At 41.9% G+C, this 14,269-nt stretch overlaps 1 protein-coding gene across 2 annotated transcripts; it reads right to left on the reverse strand.

Annotated features, from left to right (window-relative positions):
* Window positions 1–979: 979 nt before the first annotated feature.
* Window positions 980–13,836, reverse strand: LOC110153429 (tumor necrosis factor alpha-induced protein 2-like). Of its 2 annotated transcripts, none has more exons than XM_020917313.2 (12): window positions 13,772–13,836; window positions 9,794–10,030; window positions 8,529–9,180; window positions 8,339–8,450; window positions 7,880–8,002; window positions 6,415–6,509; window positions 5,799–5,891; window positions 5,322–5,448; window positions 4,914–5,030; window positions 3,966–4,118; window positions 3,269–3,390; window positions 980–1,656 (listed from the first exon to the last, which is right to left on the reverse strand). In XM_020917313.2, exons 1-12 carry the CDS (start codon window positions 13,806–13,808, stop codon window positions 1,485–1,487), a joined length of 2,040 nt encoding a protein of 679 aa, XP_020772972.2. In that variant the 5' UTR covers window positions 13,809–13,836; the 3' UTR covers window positions 980–1,484. The 2 variants fall into 2 exon arrangements, with proteins under 2 accessions (XP_020772972.2, XP_055013647.1); XM_055157672.1 differs by lacking the exon at window positions 13,772–13,836 and adding an exon at window positions 12,439–12,511.
* Between the last annotated feature and the right edge of the window lie 433 nt (window positions 13,837–14,269).

A 14,269-nucleotide genomic window follows, 5' to 3' on the forward strand; every position in this document is an offset into this window, starting at 1 on the left:
TGAAGAGCACAGCAAAGTTCTACCTGTGTCTGTGTTTCTGATTTATTTGACGTTGTCTGTGCAGGACGTTAGTGTCAGAGTCCAATCAGAATGAGTATGTATGACCACACTGGAAAGGTTGTGCGTTTCATTTTGTATCTCAGCATTTTTACTTGTACTTAAATTTGATCTGATTGATTTTAACAGACCCGTTAAAGCAAAGATTACTGATTTGCAAAAGAGCAGATTAAACTTTAGATAAACATATGTTATGTTATTGTAGCCTGATTCATCAGCCGGTTTCACTTAATGGAAACAATAGTGAAACAATTTAAATAACAAACACCTTGATGAAAGTGACGTGAGTGTGTCTTGATGGGACCACTGGAAATCTCTTCGCGGTTTATGTTCTCGAGCCATAATTCCCTTGTTTGAACTCCTGATGAGTCATTTCCAGAGGAACAGTGAAGAAACAAATCGTTTTATCCCGTTCAGAGCGTCTAGAACAACCAAATACACAACAAAACCTGCCCATGTTCCTCCGATGCTGCTGAAGACAATGACGGTGTCATGGCGGCGTAGGCACTGTTGCCATGGGGACACGTGACGGTGCAAAGCCTCTACTGAAGTACTAGTTTGAAAATGTGTAAAAAGTATTTTGCAGAGATTTTAACAAGAATTTTGCTGATTTTAAGTGATTCAAATGTTTACTTAATTTTTTTGCTGTTTTTATGTTTTTGTGTTTTTGTGAATGTGATTTGGGACGGAAACTCAAATTAAATGTGCTAAAAATAAGACTGAGCTTTTTCTCAAACCAAAAAGAAAAGTCCTTTTTTACTTTTCAGTGTAGATGAGTAGAAAGTACAGATATCTGCTCTCAAATGTCAAAGTACAAGTAAAAAGTATCCACTGGAAAATGTACTTAAGTAAAGTACACATACCTAAAAAATGTACTTTTACTTTTGTACTTCATAACTACAAAATCCTCCAAAAACACAGGTCATTTTTGATTTGTTTTATTCTATTTTCAGAGGTAAAAACTATATATTACAAACTTTTAATACTGCATAACACATTTCTTATCCTCATTATTGTACATGAAGCAAAATATACACTTTTAAAACAATAACATGATCTATTTACATCTGTATAAGATTTCACTTTGTACATTCAGAGGTGGGCAGAGTAGCCAAATGTTACTTCAAGTAATATTACTCAAGTAGAAGTAGAAAGTCAAAATAAGAAACACAAATGTTCAGATCATTTCAGATTGTCACAGAAAGTTTTTGTCACTTTAGCCTTAACCACCGTGAGAAGAGGAAGCACAACTAATGGAACTAAAGTAAGAATACTGTTACTTCAGTACAAATATTACTCAAGTAGAAGTAAAAGTATGCTGCTGGAAAAGTACCTGAAAAGTATAATATCTTTAAATAGTGACTTGAGTAAATGTAACATAAAAGTACTACCCACCTCCGCACACATGAAATATTAAACAACAGAAACTAAAGAGTGAGAAGAGAGAAGAAGGACCGTGTATTTTCCAAAGTAGTACTAGTAGTAGTAGTAGTAGTAGCAGATTCGTTGAGCACGTCTCGTAGAGTTTCTTTCACAGTTCGTCTGTTGGCTTTTGTGAAGTTGGACTTGAGTTTGAGAATCGCTGAAACATGCTTCTCACTGTGGAACAAAGACAAATAAAAATGTATTAATATTATTTCAATGATGAACGTAAATTTAAACTGTAGTAGTTTATAGTACGAACTGCAGTAAAGCTCACGTGAAATGTACGCAACAACTCTCTGTTATTTCTCTGTTATTCAATCCGGTTTAGACCTGTTTTTTTTTAGTTTAGTCCAACCACATAGTCAGCCAGAGCTGTGTAGTTTAGTCCTAGACTGGTACTGGTTTAGTCCTGTTTGAGACCTGGTTTAGTCCTAATATAGTCCTGGTTCAGTCTGTCTTTAGACCTGCTTTAATCCTAATTTAGTCTTGATTCAGTCCAGTTTTAGACCTGGTTTAGTCCTAAAATAGTCCCGGTTCAGTCCAGTTTTGAGCCTGGTTTAGTTTTAATGTAGTCCTGGTTTAATCCTGGTATATAAAATATACTTTTTGCTCTTTTAATATTGGTTTAGCCCTGAAGAACTGGTGTAGCTCAAGTTTAGTTCTATTTTAGACCTAATTTAGCCCAGTTTAAGACTTGGCTTAGTCTAAGTTTACTCCAAGTTTAGTCCCCTGTGGTCTAAGAGAGTCAATAGGAAAAGGAAAAGGAGGTAATCTCAGTGTCCTGATCGTGTTTCCTGCTTAGACATGACACGGCGCTGAGTCACAGCACGAGCCCACTATAATAAAACTACTCACTGTGTCACATGATCGACATGATCCCAGTGTTTGTGTTGGCTCCATTCTCCACTGAACACCACTGAACACCACTGAACACCACTGAACTCCACTGAACACCACTGAACTCCACTGAACACCACTGAACACCACTGAACACCACTGAACGCCACTGAACACCACTGAACACCACTGAACACCACTGAACACCACTGAACACCACTGAACACCACTGAACACCACTGAACGCCACTGAACACCACTGAACACCACTGAACACCACTGAACACCACTGAACACCACTGAACACCACTGAACACCACTGAACGCCACTGAACTCCACTGACTGAACACCACTGAACACCACTGAACACCACTGAACTCCACTGAACACCACTGAACTCCACTGAAACCACTGAACTCTACTAAACTCCACAAAACTTCACTAAACTTCATTAAACTTCACTAAACTCCACTAAACTCCACTAAACTGTGTCTCTGAGATGGAGACTGGAGCTTTGAGGGACTTCCGCCTGAAGAGTGTGTGGCCACACCACATGTATCTGATCATATTCTGATCGTATAATGCTCTGTAACGCTCCATAACACATATTTATTTATTTAACATTTATTGAACTCAGACAGTCCTGCTGAGATTAAGAATGTGTTTTTCAGGGGAGTCCAGGCCCCACAGGGTCTGACCCAGTTCTACATGTTTTTAGTGGGACAGGAAACTGGAGGAAACATGGAAGAACATGCAAACTCCACAGAAAGACCCTGCCCCAGAATTCAACCCAGGACCTTCTTGGTGTGAGAAAAACAAATAACCACTTTGCCACCGTGCTGCATAATATCAACAAGGACTAAACCAGAACTAAACCAGGACTAAAGTGTGGATACATCAGAATAAAACCAGGATTAAGTCTAGATAAAGGTGCGGATGAATAAATACCTGATGTCTGGGTACAAGGTTCCCATGGTGAACACTTCTGTCTGAATAGCAGGAAGTTCTTGAAGTCTGAGCAATTCTGCGATTCTGAGCAAAACGTCTTTTAACCAATCCTCCTGAGAACCCTGCCAAAGTACACACACATGAGCCAGGGGCGACAGGGGCGACAGGGGCGACAGGGGCAGACGGGAGCAGACGGGAGCTGACAGGAGCTGACAGGAGTAGATGTGAGCAGACAGGAGCAGACAGGTGCAGACAGGGGCAACAGGAGCGGACAGGTGCAGACTGGTTCAGACAGGAGCAGACAGGTGCAGACAAGAGCAAATAGGAGCTGACAGGAGCAGATGGGTGGAGACAGGTGCAGACAGGAGCAGACAGGAGCAGACAGGAGTAGACAGGAGCTGACAGGAGCAGATGGGTGGAGACAGGTGCAGACAGGTTGAGACAGGAGCAGACAGGAGCAGACAGGTGCAGATGGGTGCAGACGGGTGCAGACAGGAGCAGACAGGTGCAGACAGGGAGCAGATGGGTGCAGACGGGTGCAGACAGGAGCAGACAGGAGCAGACAGGTGCAGATAGGTGCAGACAGGTGCAGCGAGGAGCAGACAGGAGCAGACAGGTGCAGACAGGTGCAGACAGGAGCAGACAGGTGCAGGAGACAGGAGCAGACAGGAGCAGACAGGAGCAGACAGATCCTCACCAGTTTGGTGAAGAGTTGCTGGAGCAGTTGGGCGTCTCTGTGGACGGCGTCGTGGGCCTGCTCTTGTTTCTTGGCGTCCTTGAACCTGTCTCCGTTGATCAGTCCTTTGACGTACTCCACAGACACGTCCAAGTGGAACGTCCCCATCAGCTCCTGCACACAAACACCCCACGCAGCACATTTACAATCCAAAATCAATCAATCAAATATGATACAAAAACAACATTCACAGTCAAATCATGTAATCTAGTGTTTTTATTGCACTTGTATCTGCTACAGTTATAAAATATGACACCAGTGAATCGTGATGTTTTCATTTGAACATTTTAAATCAAAATATTCATATAAAATGATTTAAAGGTTCGATATTACACAAAACGGACTCTGTGAGTGTTAATCCATGTGATAATGTTTTTCCCTCGTTAAAAACACACTGGAGTTGTGTTTTGTCTCATTCACATGTTTGATTAACTCTTCTTTATTTCTCTTTTTACATCTGCAAAGCTCAAAACACTCTGTTCCACTTTGTGATGTCATGAAGTGTTAGTTTTCAAGTTTCCTTTTACCTTTAGTTGAGTAGAGATTGGAAATTCCAGGACTGAAATTGTACAGATGATTTTAGTGAAGATTTTACTCTAGTGATGGAGTTTAAAAACACAGTGGAGCACTTCCTGTATCACCACATGACATCACAAGGTGGAACAGTGCGTTTTCTGTTTCAAAGAAGAACTATATATGGTGCAGAATCAGAGCAGTAAGTACAGAGCAGCGCGTATCCGGGGGGCTGGGGGAATACTGGGAATTCCGGAGCGATGGCGTCACAAAAACAGAAAATACAGACGACGTAAACATGAACGACTCTAAAAACAAGTGGGAGTGTGAAATGAGGAGGGGAAGTATGTGAAAACTCTGTGCACATGTGTAAATGTGTGTGAAGTGTGTCTTTACCTGGTGACTGGCCCTGGCGAGGCCCTGAAGATCCAAACTTTTGGATTCAATGTTTTCCAGAAGCTTCTTCAAGTTATCTCCTTTCAGCCAATCACTGCTCAGCTTCCTGTAGAGAGGCTGAACCAACACGTGCACTTTAAAAACCAGGACTGAACCAGGACTGAACCAGGACTAAACCAGGACTAAACCAGATCTAAACCAGGACTAAACCAGGACTAAAACCAGGACTGAACCAGGACTAGACCAGGACTAAACCAGGACTAAACCAGGACTGAACCAGGACTGAACCAGGACTAAACCAGGACTGAACCAGGACTAAACCAGGACTAAAGCAGGACTAAAACAGGACTAAAGCAGGACTAAACCAGGACTGAACCAGGACTGAACCAGGTCTAAACCAGGTCTGACCTTGAGCTGGGTGTGCACTGGTTTGAGCAGGTAGCTGTGAGCAGACGTCTGCATTTCTTTGAGGATAAACTGACTCTGATCTCGGACTTCATCTGGAAACAAGAACCTTTTCCTCTTCAGGACGTTACTGTAAAACACACACACAACACACACACACACACAAAAGTAGTTTAGATTTATTAAGTAAATGCACAAGTTTCTAATAATAATTCGTTGGAAGAATTCTGTCCTGTTGTTCTTGTTGGAGCTGGATTATTTGAAGTGATACGTGTTTGGCTAAAGTGAACTTGTGTTCATGTGAAGATGTTATTATTTTAAATGAACATGACAGTAAAAGACGGCAGTACTTAAGTGAGAAATAATGTATGAACTCAAGTCATTAATATTATAGACGCACAAAATGATGAACCATGTGATTAGTAACAGTTATTGAAACACACTGAAATGTTCCTTTCTTCAGTCGTCTGTTAAACTGACCTGAACTGTTCTATACAGTGGAGATTTGCTTTCACAGTTGGACCAGTGATGGGCTTGGAGCTTTTGATGACGTCGTCCAGAAAAGACTTATAACTGAAAAAAAAAAGATGATTTTAGATTAGAATATATCTTCAGTGAATCCCCTGCTCCATCTGACCCTCTGCTCTGCTCCTCTGTTCCTCTGACCCTCTGCACTGTTCCTCTGACCCTCTGCACTGCTCCATCTGTTCCTCTGACCCTCTTCTTCTCCCTCTGCTCTGCTCTCTTCTCTCTCTGTTCCTCTGACCTCTCTTCTCCTCCTCTGTTCTCTGACCCTCTCTGACCCTCTCTTCTCCTCTGTTCCTCTGACCCTCTGCACTGTTCCTCTGACCCTCTCTTCTCTCATCTGTTCCTCTGACCCTCTCTTCTCCTCCTCTGTTCCTCTGACCCTCTTTCTCCTCCTCTGTTCTTCTGACCCTCTCTTCTCCTCCTCTGTTCTTCTGACCCTCTTGTCTTCTCCTCTGTTCCTCTGACCCTCTCTTCTTCTCCTCTGTTCCTCTGACCCTCTCTTCTTCTCCTCTCCTCCTCTTTTTACATTTCCAAACCTATTTCTTCTGGCGTTCTCTCGTTTCCTCACCTCTGCAGTAGTTCTGGGAGGAGCGTGGTCAGACTCTGAGCTTTCGTCCGATCGGCCAAAACCGTCTCTGCTGAAGTCACACCTCCGTTCACCACCTAAGAACATCAACACAAGTACAGTCTTCGTCAAGTTCCACTAAAACCTCGCGTGTCAGATGCCCTCCCAGATGCTCTGCTGTGAGAAAAGGACTTTGTCTCTGGACGAAACGATCAGGGAAACTGTCCATTTAAAGCAGCTTCCAGGAGACTTTTGTGACGGTTCTGGTTCCGTTGTGACTGAATAAAACTGGGTCAGACAGAAAAGACTTTGTTCACATTCTCCTCACGCTCCGCTCTCCCCGCAGCCTCATTCAAAACTACGACAACCAAAACAAAAAAGTGCATTTGTAAACCACACACAGCTGCACAAAAGGACAAAGTTTCAGTTCTGTTATCTGATAGTTCTGTTCTGCTGTTGTATCCCTGAGCAAGACACTTCCCCAAACTCATGCGTAGTGAATAAACCTACAGAATATGGAGCATGATTTGATTCATTATTATTTTATTAAAGCTGCACTCTGAAATTTTAACAAACTTAATACATAATGATTTATTTAATCTTTTCACTGCCTCGCTTCTTTTTTTTAATTTTTATTTTTTTTATTAGAGTCTCTAATACTCATTGGTTTCAGCTGTTCATGGGCGCCATTTTGGGAACTCGTCACTTTTCACCCTAAGATTTTGTTTTGATTTGCAGAAATACTGTGGCAGTTGCTTTTCACCAAACTGAAACTGTAAACACGATGAGCTTCAACATGTCTGCAGTTTTCTTTTATGCATCTGTGATACAGACACAACCGGGACTGAACCAGGACTAAACCAGGACTAAACCAGGACTAAACCAGGACTAAAACCAGGACTAAAACCAGGAGTAAAACCAGGACTAAAACCAGGACTAAACCAGGATTAAAGCAGGATTAAAGGTGGACTATACTAGGACTAAAGCAGGACTAAAGCAAATTTAAATCAGTTCTAAACTAGAACTAAACACAGATTAAACAAAGTCTAAACCCGGTCCTATCTAGGTCTAAACCAGGACTAAACAAAGACTAAACAAGGTCTAAACCTGGCCCTACCCAGGTCTGAACCAGATCTGAACCAGGTCTATACAAGGACTAAACCAGATCTCACTTTGAGCTGATGACTGGACTAAACCAGGACTAAACTAGAACTAAAGCAGAACTAAACCAGGACTAAACTAGAACTAAAGCAGAACTAAACCAGGACTAAACTAGAACTAAAGCAGAACTAAACCAGGACTAAACTAGAACTAAAGCAGAACTAAACCAGGACTAAAGCAGAACTAAACCAGGTCTAAACACTCTTGCAGCTGCTTTTCTTCACAGTGAAACCATAAACATGATGAGCTTCAACATTTGTGGCTTTTCTTATTTTCCTCTTTGGTCCAGTTGTGTTTGGGTTTGTACCTCGATGATGAAGATGGCCGTGTCACTGATGAAGCAGCCGTCTTCTGTTTTGGGCATTTCTCCGCTGGTCCACTTCTGCTTAGCCTCACTCAACACTTCACCAATGTACGTCAACATATCAGACTGGAGGAGACACAAACGAGGTTAGAACAAGATCAGATGGAACAGAGGAGGAGGAGAGGAGCAGAGGAGGAAAGAAGAAGGTCAGAGGAGCAGAGGAGAAGGTCAGAGGAGCAAAGAAGAGGTCAGAGGAGCAGAGGAGAAGGTCAGAGGAGCAGAAGAGAAGGTCAGAGGAGCAGAGGAGAAGGTCAGAGGAGCAGAAGAGAAGGTCAGAGGAGCAGAAGAGAAGGTCAGAGGAGCAGAAGAGAAGGTCAGAGGAGCAGAAGAGAAGGTTAGAGGAGCAAAGGAGGAGGAGAGGGTCAGGTGGTGCAGCGAAGTAGAAGATCAGAAGATGTTTACCTGTTGTTTGGTGAAGTATTGTTCTTCCAGAGGCTGCAGGAGAGATGGAGGCAGGAGTTTGCCTAGATCAGCTGCTCGGATGTGTTCAGATAAAGCTGGTTTCTGAAGAATTCTAAAATAACAAGAAATAAAACTTAAAACGTGCATTATTATTACTACTACTATGTAAAATACTACCACAAATGCTCACTGTGGGTAGTACTCGTTGACCCATCGCAGTATGAAGGTACAATCTTTATCGTCCAATCCGAACTCTGCGATTTTGCGTAGCCGCACCCCGAAAACATTATGAAAGATGTTGGCGTAGAAGTTACAGATGTCCATCTTTTCCGGATAACATCTTCGGACCGTCTCCACCACGGTCTTGAGGTCCTCCTTCAGCTGCCTCCCCATCGCCAACACGTCTGCCTGGATGGAGGAACCCTGCACCGCTTCAGGAGACGAGCACTGCGCCGTCGGATTGTCCAGTCTTTCTTCAACCATGAACTTCAACACCTTCTCATGCTTAGTTTCTAATTTACTCGGACGCCATTTGGGTTTTTCAGCTTGTGCTTCTTGCATCCAGGCGTTATCTTGGTCTATTTCTTTGCGTATGGCCTTCACGGCTGACGTTAGAGCCTCTGGACTAACTTCTCCGGGGTTGAGAGAAAGACGGATGGTTTTCAGAATGGCTTCCTCTAGCTCCTGGTGTTGGTTTTGTAGTTTTTCGATGGCGGTGTTGTAGTCCTGAAGTGAGTAGGATTCGTTCTTTTGCAGAAATAGTTTGTTTTCTTCGTTGATGAGGATCTGACTCGCCTCAGAGAAACACTGCTGCTCCAGACGCTCCTGAAAAGTGTAGAGCTCTGAAAAGAAAGACGGGAGATGTTTTATCATCTGATATTAGGACTAAACCAGGACTAAAGCTGGACTCAACCAGGACTCAACCAGGACTCAACCAGGACTAAACCAGGACTAAACCAGGACTAAATCAGATCTGAACCGGGACTAGACAAGAGTTTAACTGGGACTAAATCAAGACTAAACCAACACATCCCAGCTCTGAATCAAGACTAAACAAGGGTTTAACTAGAACTAAACCAGGACTAAACCAGGACCAAACCAGGTCTGAACCGGGACTAGATGAAGATTTAACTAGGACTAAATCAGAACTAAACCAGGACTAAACCAGTTCTGAACCGATACTAATCAAGGGATTAACTAAGACTAAACCAAGACTAAACCAGTAACAAACCAGGTCTTAACTGGGACTAATCAACGGTTTAACTGGGACTAAATCAAGGCTAAACTGGGACTAAACCAGGACTAAACCAGGACTAAACCAGGACCTATTTCATCAATGACATCACCACATAAACCTGCATTTCTTGGTACAATATTTCCCCTTCTTGCTGGTTCAATCCCTACTCCTGCCATACTGTTACTGTGCCCTTGAGCAAGACACCTCTCTTCACTCACCCTCTGGCTCTTCAGCAGTGGGCAGGATCCCGTCTGTAGCGTTACCGTTAGCATTAGCAGGGGTGGGGTTTGTGGGGCTCTTGTTTCCTCCGAAGAGCCTCCGGAAGCGACCCCTGACCCCGCCCCTTCCGGAAACCTCCGACTGGGAGTTGAACCCGAGGGTGCCGCTGTTGGAGTCTGCGGAGCCGGAACGAATTCTCATGTTTGTACAACGACAGAACAGCAGGGGGCAGCGGACTGGAGAGGGACAGATACAGACTCGTCAAAATCAGATAACTGCAGTAATCAGATAGCAAGAGTAATCAGATAGCAAGAGTAATCAGATAACTAGAGTAATCAGATAACTAGAGTAATCAGATAACTAGAGTAATCAGATAGCAAGAGTAATCAGATAACTAGAGTAATCAGATAGCTAGAGTAATCAGATAACTAGAGTAATCAGATAGCAAGAGTAATCAGATAACTAGAGTAATCAGATAGCTAGAGTAATCAGATAGCAAGAGTAATCTGATAACTAGAGTAATCAGATAACTAGAGTAATCAGATAACTGCAGTAATCAGATAACAAGAGTAATCAGATAACTAGTGTAATCAGATAGCAAGAGTAATCAGATAACTAGAGTAATCAGATAGCAAGAGTAATCAGATAACTAGAGTAATCAGATAGCAAGAGTAATCAGATAACTAGAGTAATCAGATAGCTAGAGTAATCAGATAGCAAGAGTAATCAGATAACTAGAGTAATCAGATAACTAGAGTAATCAGATAACTAGAGCAATCAGATAACTAGAGTAATCAGATAGCTAGAGTAATCAGATAACTAGAGTAATCAGATAACTAGAGTAATCAGATAACCCAAGAGCATATACTAGTTAAAGCCTGACTATGTAACATTTCTATTATTCTCAGCCTTTATTAAAATTCAACTAAGATATGCACTGGGCACCTTTACATGACCACTAAAATCAGATAACTCGAGTAATCAGATAACTAGAATAATCAGATAACCTAATAATTAGATCTGATTTCGCAGCATAAGAGAAATCTGATCATCAAAAACAGGATGTATCAGTGGATATGTAGATTTTAGAGACTGTTTGATTTGGAAAACAAAGTACAATGAATTTTGAAATAATCAAATTACTCCAGAAAGCAGATTATGATCTTTGGTGTGTATGTAAAAATAATCTGTGTCAAGATTTTGTAGATTTTCCATTTTCCAGTGTACATGGAAAACAACCTTTATTCCTGTCGTGGTTGTTTTGACTCTCGTGGCAGGAGAGCTTGTCTCCCGTGTTTACTTGGGTCTAACTGTCCTCACAACACTTCACTCTGTAATCACCACCCTCCACTTATCCTCTATATTTTTATCCCTCATAATCACGTTTGAGAAGGTTTTGTTTATGTCTGTAAGAGATCATTTCCTGAGTGATCCACCGCAATGCCTCATGGGAAAAGACGCGACAGAAAATAAAAGATTTGATTGTGCACATTTTACAACAATAGCAACAACTAACTTTATTTACAGCGCTTTTCATACAAAAATGCAACACAAAGCGCTAAAGCAGGAACTGAAAGAAGAGCTGGAGACAGCCATGAAGGTGAAGGCATCAGTGGTGTCCGTGGTGATGGGAGCACTCAGGGCTGTAACCCCCAAACTGGAGGAGCTAGAGCAGATCCCAGGAGAAACATCAGACAGCTCAGTCCAGAAACAAAAAGAGTAAAGATACTGTATGTTTTTCAGTCCAAGCAAAATGTTGAAATAGAGACAGACAAGATGAATGCCACACTGTGTAATATTCTAAATAAACATGACATCTGTTTGGAGAGAAGCAGGCGGCAGACCCTTCATCAGAAAAGTCACACAGTGAAATTCAAACAAGTAAAATATTGGAAAATGTAAGAGAATGTTTAATACATTTTAAGTTCAATTTACTTAGGATTCTTAGTTTTTTAACACCAAGTAAGAACTGAAGAGATGTTTAGTTGTAGTAGTTGTTTTAGTTTAGTGCACAAAGGCCAGTACATTTGTGCAATATTAATTAGTTAAAGAGAGTTTTCGAGAAAACTCGTGCACACTGACTCACGCCTGAGGACGTCTGAGAGACACGAACATCCAAACAATAAAGACAAAAAACAGGAGAGAGACACTGGGGCAGCTCAAAAACTTTTAAAATACAATCTGAAAAATCAATGATCTACAAAGGAGGACAATCACTGAACCAGGACTGAACCAGGACTGAACCAGGACTAAACCAGGATTTAACCAGGACTGAACCAGGACTGAACCAAAATTAAAACCGCGGATAAATGCAATATTAAACAGATGGTTTGCCCTACGAAACCAAGCATGAACCAGGACTGAACCAAGAGCAAAACCAGGACTAAACCAGGACCAATCCAAGACTGAACTAGGACTAAACCAAACCAAACCAGGGTTAGACCAAGACAAAGCCATGGTAAAAACAAACTAACAAAATAACCAAAAATCATAACATAAATCAGTTCTACAATAGTTTAAAACCAGGACTAAACCACAGCATCATTAGACAGAAAGCAGTTCATGCATAAAAGAGATTTGGATGATTAATAATTCTTCCTTCTTTCCTGCACGACTGGAAACAGATAAGAAACAGATTACTCACTGTGAGGTTGTGTACAGCTCTTCTCTGTGTCTCTCTGTGTCACAGCTGTTTTTATGCTCTGCCTTTAAACTCGGAAACCCCAGAACTCCTCCCTCTCTTTCCACTCTTCCCCCTCTCTCCCTCCCTCTCTCTCTCTGTCCCTCTGTCCCTCCTCCCTTCTTCTTTCCCCCCTGCGCTGGTAATTCTCCCTCTCTCTCCTCCCCTTACATTCTTTTTATAGTCGAAACATGTTTTATTTTATCTTTCTTCTATCAAACTGTTTTTCTCTGATGTTTAGGCACAAAAACAAGTTGGGACTGAACCTGGACTAAACCTGGACCTGTGCACACACGCACACACACACACACACACACACACACACACACACACACATCATTTTCACACTAGACAATGTGGGTGACAAGTCTCTGACAACTGTGTGACAACTGTGTGACAACTGTGGCCCCTGGTCTCCTCAGACGTCTCCCGTCCGAGTAGTGACCAGGCCCGGCTCTGCTTAGTAAAACAGATCTGACAGATTCTGGATTCTTTGTGGTTTGGGCACAAATATTCAAATATCTTAGGAATAAAGAGAAGACCCCCTCTGCTCCTCTGCATTCCTCATTCTTCATCTGATTCTCATCATCTCCACATGTGACTATTTTTGTGATTCCACGTCAACACAACCCTACTGTGCTTTTCTGCTCCTCTCCTCTCTCCTCTGCTCCTCTCCTCTGCTCCTCTCCTCTGCTCCTCTCCTCTCTCCTCCTCTCCTCTGCTCCCTCCTCTCTCCTCTGCTCCTCTCCTCCTCTGCTCCTCTCCTCTCTCCTCTGCTCCTCTCCTCTGCTCCTCTCCTCTCTCTCTCTCTCTCCTCTCTCCTCTCCTCTGCTCCTCTCCTCTCCTCTGCTCCTCTCCTCCTCTGCTCCTCTCACCTTTCCGTAACAGATAAGACTATGTTTCATTTCATCTTTGCTCTGTTTCCTTACGACCTCTTGTATATAACTGTGATATACTGTATTTACATGACTATATTACATTTTTACATACATTTATATTATTATATTTATTTGATTTGATATCTGATTTTATTTAGAAGTCTTATTACCGTTTTTATATTTTTACACTGTGTTATTGTAATATAATGTGATGTGTGAGCTTCTGTGTCCAGGTCATTTCCCTTGTGGATCAATAAAGTCTGTCTAAGTCTACATCTAAATCTAAGTCTAAGTCTAAGTCTAAGTCTAAGTCTAAATCTAAATCTAAATCTAAATCTAAATCTAAGTCTAAGTCTAAGTTTAAGTCTAAATCTAAATCTAAGTCTAAGTTTAAGTCTAAAATACAAATATTTTCTTACCATTTTTGCTAAATGTCGCTCCCATCCTCCTCTTCATCTGCTGCAGCGACACTGAGGTGAGATGTGTTTCTGTGAAAGTTTAAGGTTCACAGAAAGGATGTGGTTTTAGATTGTGTGGTTCAACACCATATACACAACATACACACACTGTACACACAACATACACACACTGTTTGCACTGTTGTTTAAAACGAAAGTGCCGTTGTAGAACATCTCACATTCAAATGAGCATCAAGTGTGTTTTGCATATGAGGAGTCTAACCCACAACCTCCATCACTGACAGAGAGCAGGAGTTACTCACTAGTTACTTACTAAAAACTTAGTTACTGCCTCAAGAAAGTGTCTCAGTTTTATCAGTGTGGGATTATGTTTCACAACGAATGAATCAAACCTGAGTTTTTATGTTTTTACATGAGATGTGTAAAGTCAAACAACATCTACACAACTCTACACCACAACACCACACAACACCATACCACACAACACACCACAACACC

The sequence above is a fragment of the Boleophthalmus pectinirostris genome, unplaced genomic scaffold, assembly GCF_026225935.1.
Source record: "Boleophthalmus pectinirostris isolate CB_2022bp ecotype Guang Dong unplaced genomic scaffold, ASM2622593v1 HiC_scaffold_10, whole genome shotgun sequence".
NCBI lineage: Eukaryota > Metazoa > Chordata > Actinopteri > Gobiiformes > Gobiidae > Boleophthalmus > Boleophthalmus pectinirostris.